Below are 23606 nucleotides of genomic sequence, written 5' to 3' on the forward strand. Positions count from 1 at the left end.
CGGTGTGCATAGATCTTTATTTTATTCTTAAATAATTTATGTCCCACTTAAACAAATGCAACTCTGAGACTAAGACATCACATCCGTCTGAGGCCGTCCTCCCTGGAGCAGCTGGTGGAGAACACTGGGGAACACCTGTGGGAGGGCTCCTGCTTCATGTCGGCCGCACCGCCACTCTGCGGAAGCGCTTTCCCGCAACCGCCACCTGCGGAGGGCTCACCTGGGCCACATGCCTCAGTGGGACCTCCAGACCTCGCAGGAGCAGTCTGAGCTGTGTCTGCTGCCCTGCACAACCAGGACAGGGCCCCACAGCCGGCAGAGAACAGGACACAGACGGAAACGGGCCTCAGTGAAGTCAGCTACATGCGGACGCACGGAAGAGGTGCCGGGCGTTCTCAGACGCATGATCTGACTTTTCAGGTGCACTCCCTCCTTCCGGCGGCCTGAAAGCTGGCCAGCCCCGGATGGTGGGAATTTCCTTGTACAAAAATTGAGGGGGTATCAGTTCAGGGCAGGGGGACCCTTATGGCAGCACCCAAAGGTTCAGATGGTGGGATTTCTGTTCTGACTGGGAAGAGACCAGGAAATGGTCCAGGCAAGAGAAGGGGGATGGGGGCACACCTGGGCCAACCCACACCAATCCCAGAGAGAGGGCCACGCGGCAATGACCACATGCCCTGGGGACCCTCCTCCGAGAGCTGTCAGGGGGAAGAGCTCATCTCCAGAGTCCAGAACCCCACCCTTGCTCCTGGACACAGTGCCCCACCTGGGTCCGGTACAGGCAGGTGGGTCAGGTTGCACACTGTCACAGAGCAGCTACAGGGAAGCAGAAAGCAGCCCGGCTTGTCCTCGCAGACGTTTTCCAAAGACAGCAGCTCTGGAGCTGCATGCAAAGAGCCTGCCCGTCACTTTTCCTTCTCCTTCCGTTTACTCTTCCTCTGGCCACTCAGTTCATCCAGCTTCTTGTCCAGCCTCCTCTGCAGCTGGGCCCTCTTGGCGGGGTCCAGGGACCTGTCCTTGGTTCCACTGCCAGCGTAGAGGACTCCCTCCCGGCTGATCCTCTGCCGGGCATGGGCACGAGCCCTCTCCCCACAGCCATGGATCTGGGGTGGGGGACACAGCAGTCAGCGCGGAGCCTAATGGGAACAAAAGCCCTGCAACGTCGCCCATCGCAGAGTCCGGGGACCGTTAAGTCCCAGAACAAGGTCTCGGAGGGGCTCCCTCCTCTTCCTGTAGCCGGGCCCCTCCCCATCAGGCTGCCGGGGTGGGGGTATGAGGGAGCACCCTCCACCCCTGCCCTCAGCTCAGCCCGAACCATCCTCTGAGCACACGCAGACGCACAGCCAGATCCCCACAAGCTCCCGACGGGGGGTGACGCACACACAGGGCCACCAGCAGCGGTGTCGCAACAGCAGAACGCCAACGCGCCGTCGGCGTGACCCTGCAGCCACCCTGCCCTTCCATGAGCTCCAGCCCAAGGGCAACCGCCGTCCCCTCCGGGCCAAAGGCTGCACTCTTTCGTGTGTCCCCGGCGTCACGCCTGGGGCGGGAGCCCCGGAACATGCTTGACCCCACGAAGGGCCCCCGTTTCCAGAAAACTCTCACGTAGCTCCTCCTTTTGAAAGGAGAGGAAGGAAGACGGGAGGAAACCTTCTGAGCACTTCCAGCACCAGGCACGACAGCCAGCACGCAGGTCACAGGGCCTTCTAGAAAGCCCGTGCTTCCCCGCTGCACACACCAAGGGTGTCCCCTGGGAACTGCCGGGTGGGACCCAGTTCGGACCTCGTTTGTTGGTGCCCCCAGGCCTGTGCCCAGCTAAGACCCCTGTGGCCCGCCACCCACGTAGCACCTGTCCCCCTCCCTCCCCCACTCACGGGGTGTCCCCACCCCGCCACTCCTGGGTAGCCCTGGGCCCACAGGCTGCCTACCACGGCTCTCCCAGAGACAGTCGTGTGGCGCCACGCCCTCCACGCGGCCCAGGACCCCACATGCAGTGTCCCCGCTCCTCACCGCACCTCAGTCAGGGGGCAAAGACTGAGGCACGGCACCCACAGAACGTGTGGGGAGAGCAGCCCCGGGCTGAGGCAGAGTTCACTCGCCCACGTCACAGAGGAAGCAGGTGACAGCTGGTGCTTGCGGCCCAGTCCCTGCCACCCAGCCCTGCGCCATTTCTGCACAGCCTCATCCCACAGAACATCTCAGAGCAGGGGGACTTGTGGCCCTGCCCGCAGCCAGCATCTCGTCAGACGGGACACGGTGCCAGTGCTCTCCTCGATACTGCCACCAACCACATGGGGGGGGCATGCTCTCGGGTCGGGAGCAGGAGCTGCCCGGGGCTGCCGCACAGAGACCCGCACAGGCTGTGCCAGTAATGCGAGCTGGTCAACCAAACCTCACACTTGACAATCTCTAAACGTTATAGATAAATAGATTCCTAAAACACCACATGCTTTTCAACAGGCACAAATACAGACCGTGCACTCGTGCACGTGTGTGAGGAGAAGAAAATGTGCGTGGGCGTGCGCATGGAGGGAAAGGGGGAGGAGGAGGGGGAGGAGACCCTGCCCCAGGGGGACGCCCCATCTAGGTTCCAAGGCAGTAGAGCTCCCTACGGGTAGGCAGCTGCACCCCTTGACCCAGAGTGGGACACCACCCGGACCTCCACGTAGCTCACCTGGGACAGTGCCAGCCCGGGTGCCACATGCCCTCCCCATACCCACCCCTCACCAGCCTCCAAGAGCCCCACCGCCACCTCCCATCGGCCCGAAGCAGAAACCCAATGGTCCCTCTGGGTCCTCCTTCCTGTGCTATCGTGACCCACAACCCATTCAGGGCCCAAACCCACTTCCCCACGCTCTCCATGACTCACCCCAGGACGTCCCAACCTTGCCCTGAGCCTCCCCGGTGCTGCAGCCAGCGCTCCGGCAACACGGCGGGCGCTCCAGTACCCCCCCAGCTTCCAGAACCAGGGCTCAGCTACTCGGGGCAGAGGCTTCTCGGCCTCCACTCCGTCACCCTGCCTCCCGCTCTGCTCCCAGCTGGACAAGGGCACCCCCTCCCTGGGGCCTTCACACGTGTCCTCCCCAGCCCAGCCCCCGCCCCCACTGCCAGCTTGGCCCCGGATCCTCCCTCACCATGGTCGGCACGTGGCCCCGGATGTGGTCTCACACCAGGTGCCTACAGTTCCTCACCCCTCAGGGCAGAGATGAAGCCTGCTCTGGCCCCCAGCTCCCCAGGCCTGGCAGAGGACATTCCCATCCAAACAAGCTCAAGAAATGAATGAAAAAGCAGCCGGGCAGCCAGCCCACTTCAGACCCAAAGCCAGACACTTCACCTCCCCTAGCCTAACCCACTGACGGGCCCCAAAGACACTGGAACGAAGTCCTCTCTGTCCAGAATTCCCACCAATTTTCTCACAGTTTGGCAAGTGTGACATTTTACTTTCTCATACCCTGATGCATTCAAAACAAAGCATGGGTCTACACCCATTCAGAAAAACCCAGCGCTCACACCCAGCTCCCATCTGTGCGTGGAGCACGTCTGCCCAGAGCCCTGGAGACACAGCCGCCCCGCCGCCCGCCCCGCCGCCGTACCTCGGGCAGGTGGTGGCTGAGGCAGAACCGGCGGCCGCAGTGCAGACAGAGCTGGCCCAGGGTTGCCACGCTGGCTGTGCACTTAGCGAGGCCACAGGTGTTATCAGCCTTGATGGCAGCCGCGACCAGGGCCTCGAAGTCCTCCTTGCCGGGCAAATCCATGGCCGTGTTTCCTAGGGAAGAAAAGGGTCACTCAAACAGGGATGAACGTGGACGTCGGACGAACGGCTGCCCCGAGCTGCCGCGAGCAGCTCCCACTCTCGGTTCACAGTGATCAGCCCACGGCCCTCAGTCAAGCCTGGTGTCCGTCCAGCCGAGAGCGGCCCTCCTTCAGCGGGCTAATAACCGGCCCCTGCCAGGAGGTGCGGGCAGCACGCGGACTTCCTAGAAGGAGCTGGCATGGAACGTGCCCCCGAAAAGCCCATCCTCTTTAACCAAGAAAACTAAGCACGAGGACGCTCCTCACGATGGGAACCGCACCAGGGAGCCGACAGCGTGTTTGGGTGAATCCCGGCGTGCTCGCAGGTCCCTGCGGTAGGGGACCTCGGCGTTCCTGACCAAGTACACAGAAACCTTCTGAAGTAAGTAGAAAACGCTCACAAGTGGAAAATGAACCCGAGACCGCGTGTAAGTGTAGCTCTGTGAAACAGACGTGCGCGACCCGAACACACAGGCACGGACAGCCGGGGAACACTAGGACAGCATCCGCTAGGAGGCCGTCGCCAGTGACTGGGGGCACAGCACAGACGAGACGCTTCCCTGAGTGAATTCTTCATACTCGGCTGGTACGCAGGTCAGGACGGTCGGCCAAGCAGGGGACCCAGGGGAAACGGGGACCTCAGCCCCCTAGCACCTCAGCCGGCCATGGCCACGCCAGTCCCTCCATACAGGTGCAAAAACTCTGCCACGGTCCCCAGCAAATGGGGAGGCACCCCCTCCCCCAGACGGGCTGCGGAGCCCGGCTCTACCCCCTCACACGTGCCGAGCAGCCGGTCAGCAGAGGGCCTGGGGCAAGACAGACATGCTGAGGCCCAGGAGCAGCGGCAGGAAGCTTGGAGAAGGGCTGACGAGGTGCCCACTGCTCGCCGGAGTCTTCAGGAAACAGAGAAGACGCAGGGACCAGGCACAGTGTTCAGAATGAGACCTCAGTGTTCCGACCGCTTCTCCCACGGGACCAAGCGCCTGTCACTCCCCCGACCGTCCCGAGCAGCAGGCAGCCCTCGGCGCGTTCAGCGGCACCCGTCCTGGGGGGCCACCGCCATGGCTCTAGGGGCCTGCTCAGCCCGGCCTCTGCTTCTCAGCTGCGATGACCTCGGCATCATTGCTGGGGACCAACTGGACAGGGTCACGCTCTGAGCCTGAGGGGCAAGGTGAATTCTGAAGGTGACGGCCTGAAGAAACACTTCAAAACTAAGAGGAGCTACCATCGCCTAAACAGGGCAAAGTCTCCCCAGGATACTGTCCTCCAGTGAGCATGCCACAGAGCGCAGACCAGGACCCCCATTACGGTGTCCCCGCACCTGCCCTTCACGGCACGAACCACTTAACGGGCGCCTCAGTGGCTCAGTCCTTAAGCGTCTGTCTGCCTTCAGCTCAGGTCAGGGCCCCAGGGTCCTGGGATCAAGGCCCACAACACACTCCCTGCTCAGAGGGAAGCCTGCTTCTCCCTCTCACTCCTCCTGCTTGTGTTCCCTCCCTCTCTGTGCCTTTCTGTCAAATAAATAAACAAAATCTTTAAAAAAATGAAAGAAAAGCACTTAACGTTTTTCTCCTCTGCACAACATTTCTTTCCTCTGTCCACAGAATGGATCGGCTACAGCCTCAGGCCCGAGGCTGCTTTCCAAGACCAAGAGTCACGTGTGTACAGCTTTGCTCATAGGAACTCAGTGGAAGAAAGAAGACACAAGCGGCTCCACGGTCATGCTCGGAGAGGAGCAGCTGGAGTAAAGGTTACCCAGAGGCTTCAGAAAACCCACGTCTTCCAAGCTCAGTGCCCGTGGATGCACGATCACAATGAGGCACGGGGGCGGTGAAGCAGAGCCCCAGGGGACACGCCAGCGCGCAGCCAACACAGTGCGCGCAGGGCCGAGACGCAGGCCAGCGGGACGTGCGAGAGCCCGATCGGGTCCAGCAGAACAAAGCTGTCACCTAGCGTGGATCCTGACTGCCTGAGAGCTCCTGTCCACCGTCCTCATCTCCTCCTCCAGGCTCTTCCCCTGCAGTGTACGCACCCCGAGGCCCTCCTGCATTTCTGTGTACTTGGTCAGGAACGCTGAGGCCCCCTAACGCTGTGACCCGCGAACACGCCAGGATCACCCGAACACGCCGTCAGCTCCCCGGTGCGGTTCCCATCGTGAGGAGCGTCCTCGTGTTTAGGTGTTTTCTTGATTAACGAGGAGGCCAGGCCCTGCCTGAGGATCTGGGGACGCGACGGTCACCATAACCAATCACTGCCCCCAGAGAGCTCACAGCAAACCAGTTAAAAACAAGAAACACGATGCACAACCAGGGCCTTAGCACCCAGGGGAAGTCCCAAACCTCTCCAAGGGTGACGGCGGGCTCCAAGTGGGAAACACCACAGCGAAGGGGACGCCAAGCTGGCACCGCCCCCATCAGGTGAACCCACTTACCTTTTGCTTCTTTCTTCTTCTTCTTCTCTGGTAACGTGCGCAGCCCAGAGCGCGAGGCCTGCTGCCCATCCGTGGCGGCCCCGTCCCTGGCAGCCCTGTCCTTGGTGGCCCCATCCGTGGCGGCCCCGTCCGTGGTGGGCCGCTCCTGTTTGCTCTTCGCTCTCTGCAGCCTTTCCAGGTGCAGGGCCTTCAGATTCAGGGTGTCCTGGCTGCTCTGTCCCCCAGCAGGGGGCTCATTCTGGGTGGGGCCGGGGGCCATAGGACCCACAGGGGTGTGGCTGCTGGCCCCTGCTGGAGGCGGCGGGGCTGGTGGGGCTGGCGGGGCTGGCGGGGCTGGTGGGGCTGGCGGGGCTGGCCAGGCTCTCTTGCTCACGGTGATGAACCTCTTCTTCCCTTCCCCGGAGCTATCGTGTCTCAGGCCGTGCTCTTCAGCTATTTGGTGGACCCACATCCTGTCGTGGGAGTTCAGGGAAGCAGGAAACTCCAGCTGAGTTTTCTCGCTCGCCACAAACTCGGCGATCTTGGCCCGGAAATGCTCTGCACGGTCCCTGGTTGCCATTCCCTCTGGGCTGCCTCCATTGAGGCTGGGCTGAGAAGGGACCTCAGGGCCCGAGGGTCTCCCACCTGTCCTCTTCCACTGCAGCCCCGCGGCTGCTCTGGTCTCCTGGGTCCTGTCCCGCGGCCGGCCTCCAGGAGGCTTCCTGGCTGACACCGCGGAGCTGTGGGGCTTCGCCCCAGCTTGGCTGTGGCCCTGGGAACTCTCATGGGAGTAGTTTTCAGGGACAATGTCGTCAAGATACTCAAAGGCCGTGCGCACCTCCCCGTGCTCTATGAAGTGCCCCAGCAGGGTCTTCAGGAAGGTGTGGTTGCTGACGGTGCGAGAATCGCACACGACCGCCACGTGGCGCCGAGCGCGGGTGACCGCAACGTTGACCCGCCGGTCCTCAGCGAGGAAGCCCACGTCGCCTAGGAGCAAGCCAGGGTGAGTGGCAGCGCGGACCCAAGACCAAGGAACGGGAAACGGACTCCTGCACCCGGGCGGTACAGGTCACCGAGGGGATCACCCAACACCCCACCTCCACCAGCCCACCCCCACCTGGCAGCCTGCCCGGCTATCCCGCTGCCCTCCCAGGGCTCCCCAAGTCTGGCTCCCACCGCAAGTGGTCTGGGCGTGGCAGATACCAAACCACTGTTTGCCTCCAAGTACGACCTCCTCCCTCAGCCCAGCGGGGGGGTGACCGCAGCCAGCAGCAGGGACAGCGCGAGCGGTGCTCTAGGACCTTAACTCCCCCAGCCGCCCCCACTCTCTCCGCTGTCCTCGGCTCTCCGCCATCGGTGCCTTACAAATCCCAGACAAGCCGTTTCTGGGGGCAACACCAAACGGAAGAGCCGCAAACTGCCCCGGCACAGAAGCCGGGCCCTGAGGCTAACGGCGCGCCCTGAGGCCAAAAACCGAGCTCTGTGTTGCAGGGGCCTCCCTATCCCAGGCACAGCGTCCAGCCGGTCCCAAGAGCGCACCCGCACTCCCACGCTGATTGACCTCATGCTCTGCTCCCTCCGCCGGGAGCACCCGGCCCCACTCCCAGAGAATCCCAGGGACCACGCCCACCTCCTGCGGCCCTGGCCCAGTGGGCTCCAGATGGGGACCCACTGCCCCCCATTCCCTGCCTGCTCTCTCGCTGGGGCCCAGCACAGCCCCCAGCGGAACCCCAGTCCGCCTTCTGTGCCACCCAAAGGGACTCTGCTGAGCCCCACATACCTTTCCTATTGGATCTGACGAAGGACAGGACCACAGCCTCCTTCTCTCGGCCTTGGAAGCCATCGACAGACTTAATTTCAAGCTCGGGGTACCTATGGGCAAGGCTCTGCCTGAGCAGGTCCACCTGGAACACAAGGAAGCCATGTCCTCAGCTCAGCTCAGGCCTGGGCAGCCTCGACACTCAGCAGAGATCCCACTGCAGCGCGGTCCCCGCCGCTGTCTCACAGCTCAGCGAACTCAGCAGCACACGGACAGGACAGATGGGGCCCCGAACCCCAGCACGACATTGGCCCCGCAGAGCCACCGGCCTCAGATGGCCCAGTGGGTGGTGCCTGTAACCCAGGAAGGGGTGGCGACCGAGCCACAGACCTCACGGTATTTTGCTACGGCTGCATTTTTCCACCCAGACAGACAGGCTTTGCTGATAAGCACACAGGTACCAAGAGAGAAAACGTGAGAAACCCTGGAAAGAAAGGAGCCCGGAGGGGCGCCTGGGTGGCTCAGTGGGTTAAAGCCTCTGCCTTCAGCTCAGGTCATGATCCCAGGGTCCTGGGATCCAGCCCCACATTGGGCTCTCTGCTCAGCAGGGACCCTGCTTCCTCCTCTCTCTCTGCCTGCCTCTCTGCCTACTTGTGATCTCTGTCTGTCAAATAAATAAATAAAATCTTTTAAAAAAAAGAAAGGAGCTGGTAGGTGCTCCCACTGACTCAGAGACGGCAAGGATCCTGCTCTGGCCACAGCAACCAGCTCGGGGACAGGGGCTGGAGCCAGACTCGTAAGATTCTAAGCTGAGAGCCTGTGGGAGGGGAGGGACTGGTGGTCCCAGGGCCGCCCTGTAAGGATGCCCGAGGCAGCCAGGGCCACCAGGGAGGTGGCCAGAAAACAAAGCCAACCAGGGAAGTGCGGGAGGGGCAGAGCAAGAACAAGGCGGGCGTGGGCAGACAGAGATGCTCGCCGATGTCACGTGAGCCCCAGACGCAGTCGTGAGGCAGTTGATTCCACCTGGAGTTTACAGCCACAGATGCTACATGACCCGTCCTTGGGCACTTGGGGGTGACTGTGCCCACCGACACACAGACAAAGCAGCCCCTCGCACCTGGAGGTTGTACGGCGTGATGACGGCGATGTCACTCGCTTGGACACCAGCGTCCACCAGGGCCTGGATGTGCAGACTGGCGAGGCGTACTTCCCCTGGGGGGCAGCAAGTGGGCTGTTGGCCCAGGTCACCGCATGCTGTCCCATCACCTGTGCCCATTCCTTTAGCCTGCCACCCGCTTTGACGGCTCTTACACCGCGCCTGGGGTAACGCCCTGAGCCACAGGGTCGCAGGTCCGGCCTACGAGGATGCACGCCATGTAGCTGAGCCTCAGTTTACCCAACAACACTGAGCGTGCAACCCGGCAGGCTGGTACTAGGGTGAGCAAGGGTCTCGCCCAAGCCTGAGCAGGCAGAGCTCCCAGGCCTACTGCTCCCCCGAACTCGTGCTGCCAGCCAAGAAGGGCGCTGCGAGGGCTCTGTCTGCCTCGAAGCCCCCAGCTCATCGGGGATGGGCTCCCACCGCCCCTTTCCTCCCGCCCCGCTCAGCTCCTCTGAGGTGGGCAGCTGCAGACACTGTGGTTTCTGCAAAGAGGAGCCCAGGGTCCGTGTCAGCCGGAAAGCTGGCCCCGTCCGAGCAAGCTCACCGGGGTTCCCCTTAGACTGGTCGTCCTCCTCTTCCAGCTCAAAGAGCCCGCAGCCGGCCGTGTCCACGAGCAGCAGGGGGACGCTCGTCTCCTCTGTGGCAGCCACCCCTGGGAGGTCCCTGCACACAGCGGGAGACTGAGCGTGTGAGGCCAGGGCGGTGAAGCGGGGCCGAGGTCCTGACCACAGAACTCGCGTCTCCCATCACCCCCCGGGCCCGGGCTCTTCCCACGGCAGAACGGGGCTGCTCCACAGGGAACAGGAGCGGCGTGAACGGCGTCAGAGACCAAGCACCCCACGCCAGCTCTCCAGGGCGAGGCCCCTCTCCCCTCCTGAAGATCAGCCTCAGAGGTAACTTTGACTCTAAAATCTCTCCTGAACGCAGTTCACGGGGCCCTGGGAGAAACAAGTCAGGCCGGGTGGGCAGAGCCAGGCCACTCACCGCAAGAGGTGCCCCGCCACGGCAGGGTGGGCGGTGAGCTGCCCGCTGTAGAGGGCGTCCGAGGCCCAGCGCATGATGGCCTGGTGCATGCGGTACTGCACCGTGAGCGTCCGCACCACCTGTGCGCCCAGCTCGTCCGCCAGCCGCTCCATCAGGCTCCGCGACAGCCCCGCCAGCGCAGCCCTGCGCCAAGACAACAATGGGGGAGAGAAGCCTGAGTGCCCGCGTCCAGCCGAAACCAAAGGCCAGGGAGGAAGGCAGCGCTAGAGGCTCAGAACCCAGCCCCCGCCACGTTATGACTGAAAATTAAGGGTGTGGTCACCCCAGCGACGCCCGTGGCCTCACGCCAGGACCTGCGACCATGTGACCTGACGTAAAGCTGGGCCCAGTGGAATTACGGGCTCCTTCTAAGAGAAAGGCAGGAGGGTCAGGCTCAGAGCAGAAGACGCGACCAAAATGAACCCTCCCCTGGAGCTTCCTGCCACCATCCTGTGACCCACGGACGCAGAGTTTGGACTTCCGACGTCCAGAGCCGGAGACAATCCAGCTTGCTTACGTTGGTGGTCCATTACAGCAGCAACAGCACGCCGCTACAGACGGACTCTCAAGTGGCAGCACGCGCCAGCCTCAGCAGCCCCGCAGCAGGCCGAGCTCGCGGCAACCGCGCTCCCTCCGCGCTTCCCGGGAACGCTCCCCCCCACTGACTCACCCAAGCCCCACAAAACCTCAGGAGGTAGTTCCTGTCGTGCTCCCCACTGCCCCAGGAGGGGAGCAAGTCACAGAGAGCTCAAGGGACCAGCCCAAGGCCACCCCGCCAGGGGGCTGCAGAGCCAGGAGCGTCTCTACTCCACGAAGGCGCATCAGCTCCCTCCGAGCCGGGGAGGCTAAACCTGCGCAAGAGCTCCCCGTGCTTCAGGGGCTCGCTCCGTGGGCTCGTAAGACCTCGTGGTCACCCTCTTACCACACGAACGCCTGCTGAACACAAGTCGCACCAAAGACATAGGCGAGGCGGCTGCCAGTCCTAACCACAGCGTAGGACTGGCCGGCATGCATCCCGCCAGCACGGGAGGGGGGCGTCCCTGCTCTGTGACTTACATCCTGGCTGGGATGGCCAGGAACCCACAGACCGACTCGCACCACCGCGAGGGAGCCAGGAGTGCTCAGGACACTGAGAGGCGCTGAGACAGGGTTGTCACGGGGCACCCCGGGGGGGCTCACCTGAGAGACTACTGAACAGAGGAGGGCACAGCCACCCCATGTCCGGGAAGGAGCCGTCCGGATGGAGAGAGCAAGGGCAGAGACCAGTGTGGCCAGAGCAGTGGGTGAGGGGAGCGGCGGGAAGGAGGTGAGGAGGGGCTGGGAGCGGCTGAGCTCGCTCACGCCAGGGACTGCCACTGTCTACGGCACATGGGACTGGAGCCTACGGAATCGCTCCCTGTGGCCTAGGTCGTAGGATGTGCCGACAGGACTCGAAGACTCCACGCCAGGACAGGGCGGACCGACCCAGAGGCCAGTTGGCCCGCCCACAGAACCATCTCTCAGACCCCACCCGACCGGCTGGCCATGCCGGGGGAACTCCATTCAACTGGCCAGGACGGTGCCAGGAGCCACGACTACGGAGACGCACATGGTGACTACAAACCCCGAGCTTGGGCACACGCAGCCTGACCACTGACACCTACAGGGGCGCGCACAGCACAACGGGCAGGAGACCCGCAGCGGAGGGCACGTCAGGGCTTCTTGGTCACCACAGCCCAGGCTGCAAGGGGGGGCGGGCGAGGCCGACGAGGGCTCCGCGGGCAGGGCCCTTACTTGTGAGAGACGGTGGTGGGGGGCAGCTGCTTGTGATCGCCGGCCAGGACACACCTCCTGGCCTTCAGCAGTGGGATCCAGCAGCTGGCTTCCAGGGCCTGCGCGCACTCGTCGATGACCAGCATGTCGAAGTGGCCGTCGGGCAGCAGCCTCAGAGGGCCGTCGGAAGAGGCACCTGGGAAATCAGAACCGTGAGCCTTCACCAAAGGTGCTGGCTGCGTCCCACCGCCACGACCTCACCGAAAGGGACACCACAGGCCGTCTGGTTCAGACCCTAGTCTGGCATTCAGAGTGTGTAAGAGGTGTGCGTCTTGGAGTAAACATCTGGGAAGAACATTAAGAACATCTGTTCCAGTTTCAGTGTGGGCCAGTGCACGCCCAGGAAGGGCCACCCCAACATTCCAAGCATCAGAATCCATCACCCCTTGGGGCTGGGACCAAAGCCTTGGAAGGGCATCTGATTTCTAGGTGTTATTTCGATACCATTTTCTAAATCTAAACCTTAATTAATTCCCCCGTAAGATGTCCTCTTGGACACACAGAACAATTAACGGAGCATCAGTCCGGCAGGGAAGGGAGGACACCCCCCACCCCCGCCGCCATGTACTTGACAACAGCCCCAGCTCCTCCTTGGAACAACCCTGCCCTGGCAAGAGCTCACGTGTGAGCAAGACCCGGACCCCACGCAAGCCTCATAACCAGCAGGGGGCCCAGGCAGGACACCCCTCTGAGCCTGTTCCTCATCTACAAACGCGGGCACCACCTGAACCGCACAGGCCCGTTACGATGACCAAATCCTAACACGGCACACAGGCACTGACACAAAGGACACAAGGTGCCTGCCACAAGCTGGGCGGCTTCAACAACGACTCTGAGACTCAGATGCGTGTCCCGATGAACCCCGCAGGACGGGGTTTGCAGGGGTGGCTGGAGAAGCTGCTGGAAGAGGCAGAACTTGGTGGGTTCAACGTACGGACACGACTTCACGGTGCAAACAGAAGCACGTCCAAGAGACCCGGTCTAGCTCCCCTCCCAATAGGACGGGAGAACTTAAGAGGCCACAAGCTGACCTTGCCACGTTGGCGGGGGGAAGGCTGTGCTGTGGTTTCCAGGAAGCACCATATTTAAAGATCTGGTCCAGTGGAGAAGGACCTTTGGAAACCCTCTCCCCCCACGAAAACGAGAACACTGGCAGCATTGCCGGAATCCACCTTCTCAGAACTCTACAGAGAAGCTAGCGGCTTGGAGCAACCCAGGGAGTGTTTGTTTTAGAAGACGCAGCTCTCGGGGCGCCTGAGTGGCTAAGTCCGTTAAGCCTCTGCCTTCAGCTCAGGTCATGATCTCAGGGTCCTGGGACTGAGTCCCACATCAGGCTCTCCACTTAGAAAGGGAGTCTGCTTCTCCCTCTCTCTGCACTCTCTCACTCTCAAATAAGTAAAATCTTAAAAAAAAAAAAGCCGTGGCTCAGTCTGGGCCAGAAGAGCGAGCTCTGCAGTGTTCCTAAGGGAAAAGGCTTGCCTGTGCCCCGACTTCTGTGGGAGCCTTGAAGCCAAGGGCCAGTGATCATGGGGAAAAGCCGCATGAACTCCCTTGAAGTCCCATTCCCTGAGAAACACCACAGCTGGGGCCATCTGCCGGCTCCCCGGGCGATCCCACTCCCAGGACTGTCTTTATTTCCCCCAACTTGGAGCTGCCCTGATGCAGACAGCCCTCCCTCCGGGCAGTTGCCCAAAACCATCCCTCTCTGAGGCAATGCGGAACAGGTGGAGAGAGCAAGAGGTAACCAGAAAGCTCCCAAGGAAGAGTCCGGGAGCGAGAAAAGCTCCAGCCTGTCCCTGGGGAACCCGGAGGGCCACACACACGCATCGGGCTACGCGTGTGCACAGGCAAGACACGAGGAGGCCCCCAGTGCTCCCAGCTGGCTCACCCCTAGCTCTGCACCAACAGAAAGTGAGGTCTAAGGGCTGTAAAAAGTGCACCCCAACACGCACACTGAGCCCCTTGGCCAAGCCCAGCAGACGTGCTGCTTCTGGAGGAGGGACTCTGCAGTCCTTCCTGCCCAAGCTGGTGGCTTCAGTGGCCTCGTGGGATGACACAGGCCTTTCAGAGTCAGCGCTGCAAAGTCACTCAACACGGAGCACAGCAAGCCCCGGGGAGGAGGGGCCCCAATTTCCAAACCAGTGACGTCGTTACAGACCTCACAGATGTTCTTACAACTGGGAGATGACACGGACAGCTTCAGACCTGCGCATCCGATCGGTGAGATTACGAACAAATTCCTCGAAGACAGCAGCTCGCTCAAGAAGAGGACCCCTGTTCCTGTATCACTACCAAAACTGCCTCCCCAGGACAACTCACCCGCGGACCCGACCCACCCTCTCCGGACAACTCTACACCACTCCAGCCTGCCCCAGGAAGCAGGAGGGCGCGTCCCAGCCCCTCGGGGTCACAGCCGACCCGGACCCGCCCCCTCACCTGTGTTTGTCGCCAGCACCACCGCGGCCGACCTGAGGCTCTCCAGCACTGCGGCCTCCTCCCTCTCCTTCAGCTCCTTCCTCAACAGCTTGATTTCACTCCAAACGCCGCTCTTCTCTCTCTTCTCCTGGGTCTGCCTGTTCTTCGCCTGCGAAGGAAAACCAAGAACACACACATATGTGCACCGACTCTACACCTACTTAGCTCTTCCACGCTCACGAAGCGATTGCCTTCACGACCAGCTGGCGCACTTCATAAGTTTCACGAAAGGCACTAAAATGTCCAAAACCTGCCTTGAAGGAGCAACAGACCCACACAGGTGAGCAAGTGCCTGACACCCCGTGTGGCCCCCCAGCCAGTGTCACCTGCACAGGGACAGGCAGAGGAGCGGAGTCCAGGCCCTCGACCTGCACAGCGTTTTGAGCTGTAGCTCAGATGAAACCAGGAACCAGGCCCCACGCTCCCGTGCGCAGGCCCCACACAGGCTCTGCACAAGAAGGGCCCCTGCCGTCCGGATCCGGGTTCCCGCTGCTTCCCGGTGAGGCCACCCTTCAGCGGGGATTCCACCCTTGCCAAGAGAACAACAGATCTTCAGCCTATAAAATGCTTACCTAAGCCTCGACTTTCTGTAATACTAAATAGGACACCCTTCCTACGTGTGATTTCCGCTGTGGAAGACAGGGTGTGCCCAGGTCGGCCGGAAGGGTCTTCCTGCGTCTCCCTCCCTCCCGGAGAAGACCCAGGTCAACGGGGACAAGAGGCAGAGTCCTCCACACTGTGGTGGAGGCAATACCATCTGTGCGTACCGCTAACCCCTCGACCCTCGCGTGACACGCCTCATCCTGCCCCCACCTCTGCTGGGCCCACAGGGGCATCTGGAGCGCCACCCCGCCACTCCAGCACCACCGTGAGGCCGTGAGACCAGCTGATGGCAAGCACACGGAGGGGACGTGAGACTCAGAGAACCAGCGAGCTCCCGAGTACTGGACTGCAAGATAAAACATGTCTCCAAGGAACCTGTCACTGCTGCGTCTGTCCCACAGGGAGAGTGTAAAATGGACCAAAAACTGGGAAGATGAGTTTTTGAATTTTCACTTTCAGGCTGCTGGGGGTTTTCTTGCTGACGTTACCCAGCCATGGGCTGGCCCAGGGGATGCTTAGAGAGACCTCTTCCTGAAGATGACCCCTCACCTTCTCACGAAACTACTCAGAAAACAGTTGAGTCCCTATTACATGCTGAGTACAAGTTTCTATCAAAAGCGGCCAGTCCTTTATTTCTTAATAAAACTGGGGGGAAACTTTTTTTTTTAATGAGCAGTCCTGAAGTCTGAAATTCTTTTTTCGTTTTGAAGTAGACTCCAGGCCCAGTGCGAACCCCAACACGGGGCTTAAACCCATGACCCTGAGACCAAAACCTGAGCTGATCAAGAGCCAGACACTTAATGGACTGAGCCTCCCGGACATTTGAAATCCTTAAAAGAATTGACAGAGACCAAAAAAAGCGAGAGGAACACCGACAGAAGTGACTCCTAGGAAAGTCTGCGGGTCAGAACCCACGCAGACGGTGGCAGGGAGGAGGCACGTACGAAGGCCTGATCGATGTCCTTCCTGATGTCCGCGACAATCTGGGCGCTGTCGCTCCGCGCTAACACCGCGTCGAGGGAGTGCTGCTGAATGGAGTCCAGCAGGCGGGCAGGGTGCCCAAGGCGCACGATCTTCTGCTTGCTGTGGGCCAGACGCTCCACCAGGTTGTCCACGGCGACGTTGGAGGGCGCACAGCACAGAACCTGGAGGAGCACAGCTCGACTTAACCACTTAAGCTCGCGAGAAAACAGAGAGACAGTCTTGAAGGCAGAGAGGAGGCCGGAGTGTGCACAAGTGGTCAGAACGCAAACACGCGGCTGGCGGGCAGGGTGGGCGCGGCCTAGAGGACTCGGAACACCGCAGACCCTACAGGAGCTGGAACGTGGGTTTGCAGAGCTAGTCAGCGAAGCCAGAAGCTTAAACCATCTGCGACCACGGAAGAAAGGCCTCGAAGGTCAAAGCAGGCCCTGACGTGCCCGGTCTGGCGACCAGCGCAGCACCAGTGAAACCGCCTCAGCATCTGACAGAGTGGGACGAGGGAAAATCTTTCTGGTGGGCTCAGTCTTGCTCCTAAAACTATTTTCTGCAGTGATTCCAATCAGGAGAGAAAAGCCTCAAGTGCCACTGTGAGGAGCAGGTGACAGCCGGCAGGGGCGGCGGGGAGGGGCAGCCCCGCCGCACACACGAGCCTCAGAAGCAGGCGGCCTCGGCCGTCCCCGCCCAGGGCCTGAGCGGGAACAGGGCATGTTCTGTCCGCCTGTGCAAACAGAGGCCGTCCGACCACACCTCCAGACCCGCTTCCTACCAGCGAGTCATCACTTCCTGAAGTTTTCAAATGCCTCCACCAAGTCACTCACTCGTACGAAACTACTGGACAGCTTCGTGACCCAGCGCCAGACCCCCCTTCACCCTGAAGCAGCAGCACTTCTGCCTGCAGAGGAACATGGGGCTCGGAGCCGGGGCCCTGGAGAGCATCACCCTGAGCGCACACCCTGGCCTTGCCACCCGCGGCTCGGGATTGGGGCGTGTGCCCTGAGCTCTGTGTCCTCCGGAAACGGGGGGCACCGGCAGTCCCCAGCACCCGGGGTTTCTGTGAGGATTACCTGACAGCACTCAGAAGGGAAACTGCTTCGTAAAAAACACCCAGCAAGATGTTGACATTATTCTAATTCTTACCGTGATCTGACACCTATAAACAAGAAAGATTTTCTAAAAGTTTTGCACATGCTCAGAATCCATGATGACTCATGCTGACACGCGATGAGAAAAGACCCTTCCCCCGCCAACAAAAACGTAAGTGAACAGTGACACACAACACTCGCCTCGGAAGGTCAGACAGCAGCACACAGCACACGGGCAAGCGCGGTCCTGACCAGGCTGGGACCCAGCCGCACACCTGCGAGCCCGGCACAGGAGCTCACACGTGTTCACGGGGCCCACCTTTAAGCCCTGCCTCACAGCCTGAAGAATGATCTCGACCACGGTGGTGGTCTTCCCAGTGCCAGGAGGCCCATGGATGATGGCAAGCTCCTTCTGGGACAGCGCGAAGGAGACAGCTTCCTTCTGGGAGGCATCCAGGCAAGGGTTACAGAACGGCAGCGGCTCTGCGGGAGAGGACAGTGTTAGGCTCTGGCTCGGCGCGGCTGGCGACTCTTCCTGGCAGACGGTGCTGGTGGAAGGAAGAGCCGCCCGCGGGGCTCGGAACCTCCCCGGGAGCCAGCCAGGCGACACAGGAGCAACCTGCCTGGTCTCCCAAGGGTGTCTCCCAGGACAGGAAGTGGCAGACCACAGACCACAGGCCCAATGCAGCTGGCCACCTGCTTCTGTGAGTGCAGTTTTTGGGGGCCCAGCCACGCCTGTTCACTGGCCCACGGTCTCTGGCTGCCACAGCGCCCACAAAGCCGAAAATATGTACAATCCATCCCTTTATTTGAAAAGTTTGCCAACTCAGGCTCCACGATAACAGACCTTCCTGAAGTAAATGTTTCTTGGAACCTATTTCTACCAGGGGCGCCTGGGTGGCTCATTTAAGCATCGGACTCGTGATTTCGGTTCAGGTCATGATCTCAAGGTCATGAGACAGATGAGCCCCACGTGAGGCTCCGTGCTCAGCAGGGAGCCTGCTTAGGATTCTCTCTCCTCTCTGCCCCTCCCCTCCACGTGCGCCCACTCCAGCTCACTCTCTCAAAACATAAAAAGAAAATAAAAAATCAACAAAAATTAAAATAAGTTATTTACTTCTACCACGTTGCCCCTTTTTAAGTGCCCGTAAAATGACAAAAAAGAATTAGGAGCAAATTTCGGAATCATGTTTCTCCACTGAATCTTCCATGATGAAGACCAGTTATCTGCCTCCCGTGCTCGATGCTCTGAGAGTAGCTACTGCGTGTCCAGCGTACGTGGAGACACTGGACCCGTGAGTGAGAACTCCCAGGCACAGCGCCCTCGTCCAGGCCGGCCAGAGGGACACAAAGCTGAAAGGCAGCAGCAGACCTGACCCAAAGTCCCAACGTGTCCCACTCTGCACTGCTTCCCTTTTCCTTAGACGCCCACCTAACCACAACGTACCGTGCTCCCTAAAACACGGTGTATAAATTTTTTTTTTTTTAAGATTTTATTTATCTATTTGACAGACAGAGATCACAAGTAGGCAGAGAGGCAGGCAGAGAGAGGAGGAAGCAGGCTTCCCACTGAGCAGAGAGCCCAATGCGGGGCTCGATCCCAGGACCCTGGGATCATGACCTGAGCCGAAGGCAGAGGCTTTAACCCACTGAGCCACCCAGGCGCCCCGGTGTATAAATTTCTAATTCAGCTTCCACTGCACAGTAGCCTCTCGATAAATATCTGACAGAATAAAACACTGAAACGTGCGTGCCTTCAGAATCTGGACAGGGAGCACCCAGCAGCCCTGTGTTCAAAGCCAACGCGACCCTGCGTGGTTGGCACAGGCACGACATCGCATGGACGCAGGACGGCCCCGTCCTCCCAGGCAGCAGGAGAGCCTGAAGGCTCCACTGAGGCCGTGCTGGGAAAGTGGCAAAGTCAGAATGTGGAGGACTGGCAAGTCACGGCAGCCGCTTGAGACAACACGCCCCCCTCGAAACTGGAGTTCTTCAAGACCACAGAGGGCTGGGAGAAAGCACACCAACAAGGAAGGGGTGCGTGCGAGCACGTGTGTGCACACGTGTCTGTATGAGAAAGACCCGGTGTTCCACGTGGAAAAGACCAGACTACACACAAACATAGGGAGGTTAACTCCAGATGGCAGGTTCGCAAGGCTTCTGTTTCCCTCGTTAACACAGGTCTTTATTTCCAAATATTCCATAATTAACACCTATCACAATACTCTTCTCATCAGAAAGGAATGACCTTCAATTTGAAGGACGCCGAGAAACAACCAAATGCCTTTAGAATCTGAACTTCTCAAACAAACACGAAAACACTATTAAGCAAAGACTGTGCTCAGCCATCCTGTCTCCACAGACCACTGAGCTAGAACATCCTTACATCCTAAAAGAACATAGATTCGTTCGAGAGGACGTTGTAAAGTCAAGAGAACGAGCTGCTTCTTTGCACCGAGTATGAGTCTAGTCCACGTGAGTCACTCAGATTTATAGAAGACACAAAGACAGATGCCATCTAACCACGCGTCCTCGAACTCTCGCTCCAACACCCGAGGCCCTGCTGTTCTCAGAGCTTCCACAGTGACTCTGAGCAGAAAAGAAAACACAGAGGTTCTTACGGATCTCACTGGCAGGACTGGGGGCGGAGCCGCCAAAGAGAACGTCTATGAGTGAGCACGCGGGGCCAGAGTGGTACTTCTTTAGTGTGATCAGAGCCCTGCCAAGGGAGAAAACTAGAATTAGGAGCTTGGTGAAAACCAGACATAGATTCCCTGCCCAAGCCCCTGCCCAGCACGGCCACCACAGCCGCCGTCTCCCACGAGCGGCCCCCAGTGACTCCACACTCAGCGCAACAGCTCTCTTGTGTCCAGCAGGACTAGCGGTCAGGGTGAGCGATGCTTGAGGAAAAGGAACATGGGATTCCCAGTCACACACACACACCCTTACTTTTTCAGTCGCTTGTAAGTGACATCATTGGCCAGTTTTAACAGTCTGTAGGTCTGCTCCCTGTCCAAGCTCAGCCGGAAGTCATGGGACTCATCAAAGGCCACCGTGACCGATCTCTGCGTGATCCGGGTCAGGATCCCCGTGGCCAGCTGACTCCCTTCGTCGTACAGACCCACTATATCGCCTGCAGAAACACAGATTCACGTTACACGAACACTGAGCAGACTTAAGCCGTGGATTATTTTATGTAATAAATTCCAGCACATTTCAAATATCCCATCTCTACTGCTTTCTTTAGAAGTGAAATCAGTAGCGGTAAAAGTCTTTTAACCAATACCTCAATTATACATGAAAACCGACTTGAGATCAATGACCTATTTAAGACAAACACACCAGTCAATAGAACACTTCAAGGGCCTGCTCGCTCTGTGCCACACACCGCTCTAGGCATGGGTCTGATTGGGAACAGGACACAGACGTCCGCACCAGAGGTTTTAAGGAAAGATGAAGCCCAGGAGGCGATGGGGAGAGACAAGGACATCATTTTAGAAACAGGGTATGGCAAGGGCCCCTCTGAGTGGTGACAGGTGAGCAGGAGGGCCCTGAACAAAGTGGGGGCCACAAGCACATCTAGGGAGGAACGTTCCAAGCAGAATGAGAACGAGTGAAGGAGGGAGGGAGGTCACTTGCTGCCCACTCAGCACGGATCTCCCCACTTCCCACGGTAACTATTGGGTGAGTCACTCATCGGCCAGGTGAGCCTGACACCAGGGAAGGAACATGCAAGCGACACCTGAGCCGGTCCCCGCGTCCCACATCCCCGGCCACAGCGACTGTTCGGGGATGAGCACGGGACCAAACCCGCCCGAGATACAGCGAGGCTTGTGCTGGCACCTGGGAAGAGGCCCTCCGTCTGTCCAGCCGCGTCAGGAACCTGAGGGCATGTCGCAGCCAGAAGGGCTATCATGTGTCGCCTGAGAAGGAAGCCAACCCAGAAGAGGGCAAATCCAAGAAATGGAGAGAAATTGAGTCCAAGCAACCTCCCGTGAGCCCTGAAGTCAACTTTCTAGTATCGCAACCAATGCAATCCTTCTTCCCCAAGTCCATTTGGCTTGGCTTTTAAAAAAAATTTTTTTTTTAAGATTTTTATTTATTTGTCAGAGAAAGAGAAGGAGCACAAGCAAGAGGAGTGGCTGGTGGAGGGAGAAGCAGGCTGCCCGCTAAGCAGGGAGCCCGATGCGGGGCTCGATCCCAGGACTCTCAGATCATGACCTGAGCCGAAGGCAGACGCTTCACAGACTGAGCCACCCAGGCGTCCCTGGCTGGCCGTTCCATCATCTGGAACAGAAGACAGTTCTGACCAAAACAGACTCCACTCAGATAAAGCCAGAGCTACTCACAGATTTCCACCCCCACTCATTCCCCTTCTTCCGCGTCAGAAAGCGAACACCACGGGTCAACCAGGCACCAGACGCGCTCCTAGTGAGGCTGTTTTCCGCCAGGCGATGAGTTTCATCTGCACCTTGAACCTCTCTCGGGCTCCTTCCCCAACGTTATAGAGACAAGCAGCAGGCGGCAGCAGTGCCCCTGGCGCAGGGTCTGGTTCTGTGTGCAGGGCCCACTATGGGGCTGAGCACAGAGACCCCACGCCTGCTGGGACCTCCCCACCAGCGCCCTGCAAGGGGTCCATGTTTCTCAGCCGAGCCTGCAAACCGCTCTTCAGAAGATGAAAAGGTGACAACCCACCTTGATCTGATCAACAGTTGCAGTGACACAGAAATGCCACTTCCTCGGCTTCCCATATCTGAACCCCTCAGCAGTCTCTGCGGCCCCAGTGCACAGTGCGGGCTGCTGCATCCACTACTGAACGTGCGTCCACTCTCGGACTGCGGAGTGTACGACCGCCCCCCCCACACGGACATTCGACACTGGCGGCGAATCAGAAAGGGGCCACCATATCTCCCCCAGCCCCACCTACCGACGCGGGCGGCGATGAGCTCTAGCTCACTTAACAAGAACGTGGAAGACCGGACTCCAACCAGCGGCCCCCTCCGTCCCCTCTGTCTCCGAATCCAGCGGGTACTCCTACAACTTCACGCAAGAGTTTGGGAAATCAGAACAGGAAATGAGAAACCCCCGTCGCCACCAAAACAAGATGGAGAGTTTTCTAGAGCCAAGTACAGCGGTGGCAAGGCTGCTGTCTCCAGGTCTGAGGGCGACATCAGGCACCCCTGGTGTGGGTTCAGCAGCTCCTCGCCGCTGCTGCTCCTCTCCAGCAGGGCTGGCACGAGCGGCCCCCGGGCATGCTGGGCTCAGGAAGCCGGGGAAGACAGAACTGCACACGGCACCACGGCGGTCCGAGACAAATGTGACCGCAGTCGCATAGAGTTCTGCACTTTCTAGGAGCCGCGATAAAGAAATTTAAGGGGCGCCTGTGTGGCTCAGCCAGTGAAGCATCTGCCTTCAGCATGATCTCAGGGTCCTGGGATGGAGCCGTGTTGGGCTCCCTGCTCTGCGGGAGGCCTGCTTCTCTCTCTACCCTTTGCCCCTGCTCATGCTCTATCCAATAAATAAAATCTTTAAAAAATTTTTTTCTTAAAGACACAAGTAAATTGATTTCAATAACAACATATTTTAACCCAACACATGGCAGATACTATTTCGCCATGTATCAGAAACGACTCCAGAGATAGTCTGAATTTTTCTGTACTCAGGCTTCAAAATCCCACGAGCACCGCACACACGGCTCTCATGCCCGCAGTCCAGGCACCCCGAACCACCCGCGGCTCGCGGCTGCCATCCCGGACACGCTGACCTAGACCACCGAGAAGCCACTTAAGAGGTGAACTTCTCTAAGGGTTCTTCGTTGCCACGCGTTAACTCTCCTGCTAGCCCCGTGCGACCCGGGCTTCACGGAGTACCAGGCACGGCCCGGAGGCCAGTGGGTGCGGCACGCGCCTCCGCCGCAAACGCACAGACCTGACGTAAAGCTGTTGCTGGGAAGCACCGCGGCCGCCACACATCTCCTGGGCTCCAAGGTGACCAGCAGCCGCCCGTAGAGCCCCGTCCGCTGGCTGGACACCTGCAGCTTCAGCAAACACACGCCTCGGCTCTGGAGTTCTTTCGGGGAGATGTTTTCCTGCCAAGACCTGGAAGACACCCAACACTGAGGATTCAATATTTACATTCCTCCAGCTTTTACTTCCACCCACCCGGGATGAATGTAAAAGGGAGAGGAAAACAGACAAAGATCTGTGCCCAGGCTCGAAATAAAACCCAAACGGGCTCCGTATCTGCCCCTGGCGTCCTGCCCCTCCCCATCTCGTCCTGCTGGTCCAGCTGGTCTCTTCACCTGCTCTACCCGCACTCTGTGCCCCGGTTCCCCTGTGTCACTAAGCCCATCTGTGCCCCCCCCCCCCACCGCCTGCCATCTGTACCTGCACGCATCCACTCTGCCTCTCATCCTCACCACCACACCCCTGCTGCAAGCCACACCCCTCATCGTCTGGACCAGACAGAGCCTCCTGCCTCCAAACTGGCTGACCTCGGGGGCTTGCCCCA

At 59.6% G+C, this 23606-nt stretch overlaps 1 protein-coding gene across 2 annotated transcripts in view; it reads right to left on the reverse strand.

Moving 5' to 3' along the window:
- The window catches only part of LOC111149444 (immunoglobulin mu binding protein 2), a 25435-nt gene continuing 1829 nt past the window's right edge, over positions 1-23606 (reverse strand). The window contains exons 2-16 of one of the 2 annotated variants that reach the window (XM_022506529.1): positions 23025-23194; positions 20046-20229; positions 19718-19815; positions 17416-17579; positions 15978-16178; positions 14392-14539; positions 11917-12091; positions 10105-10287; positions 9665-9783; positions 9079-9173; positions 7983-8106; positions 6348-7189; positions 6224-6281; positions 3594-3766; positions 1-1103 (exon numbers count right to left, since the gene is read on the reverse strand). In XM_022506529.1, the coding sequence (XP_022362237.1) occupies positions 906-1103; positions 3594-3766; positions 6224-6281; positions 6348-7189; positions 7983-8106; positions 9079-9173; positions 9665-9783; positions 10105-10287; positions 11917-12091; positions 14392-14539; positions 15978-16178; positions 17416-17579; positions 19718-19815; positions 20046-20229; positions 23025-23194 (2932 nt within the window). In that variant the 3' untranslated portion in view covers positions 1-905. Of the gene's footprint in view, positions 1104-3593; positions 3767-6223; positions 7190-7982; positions 8107-9078; positions 9174-9664; positions 9784-10104; positions 10288-11916; positions 12092-14391; positions 14540-15977; positions 16179-17415; positions 17580-19717; positions 19816-20045; positions 20230-23024; positions 23195-23606 lie in introns of both variants that reach the window. The other variant, XM_022506528.1, reaches the window with a different exon arrangement.

Source organism: Enhydra lutris, unplaced genomic scaffold (genome assembly GCF_002288905.1).
Source record: "Enhydra lutris kenyoni isolate GAN:26980312 unplaced genomic scaffold, ASM228890v2 scaffoldscaffold22, whole genome shotgun sequence".
In the NCBI taxonomy this organism is placed as follows: Eukaryota; Metazoa; Chordata; class Mammalia; order Carnivora; family Mustelidae; genus Enhydra; species Enhydra lutris.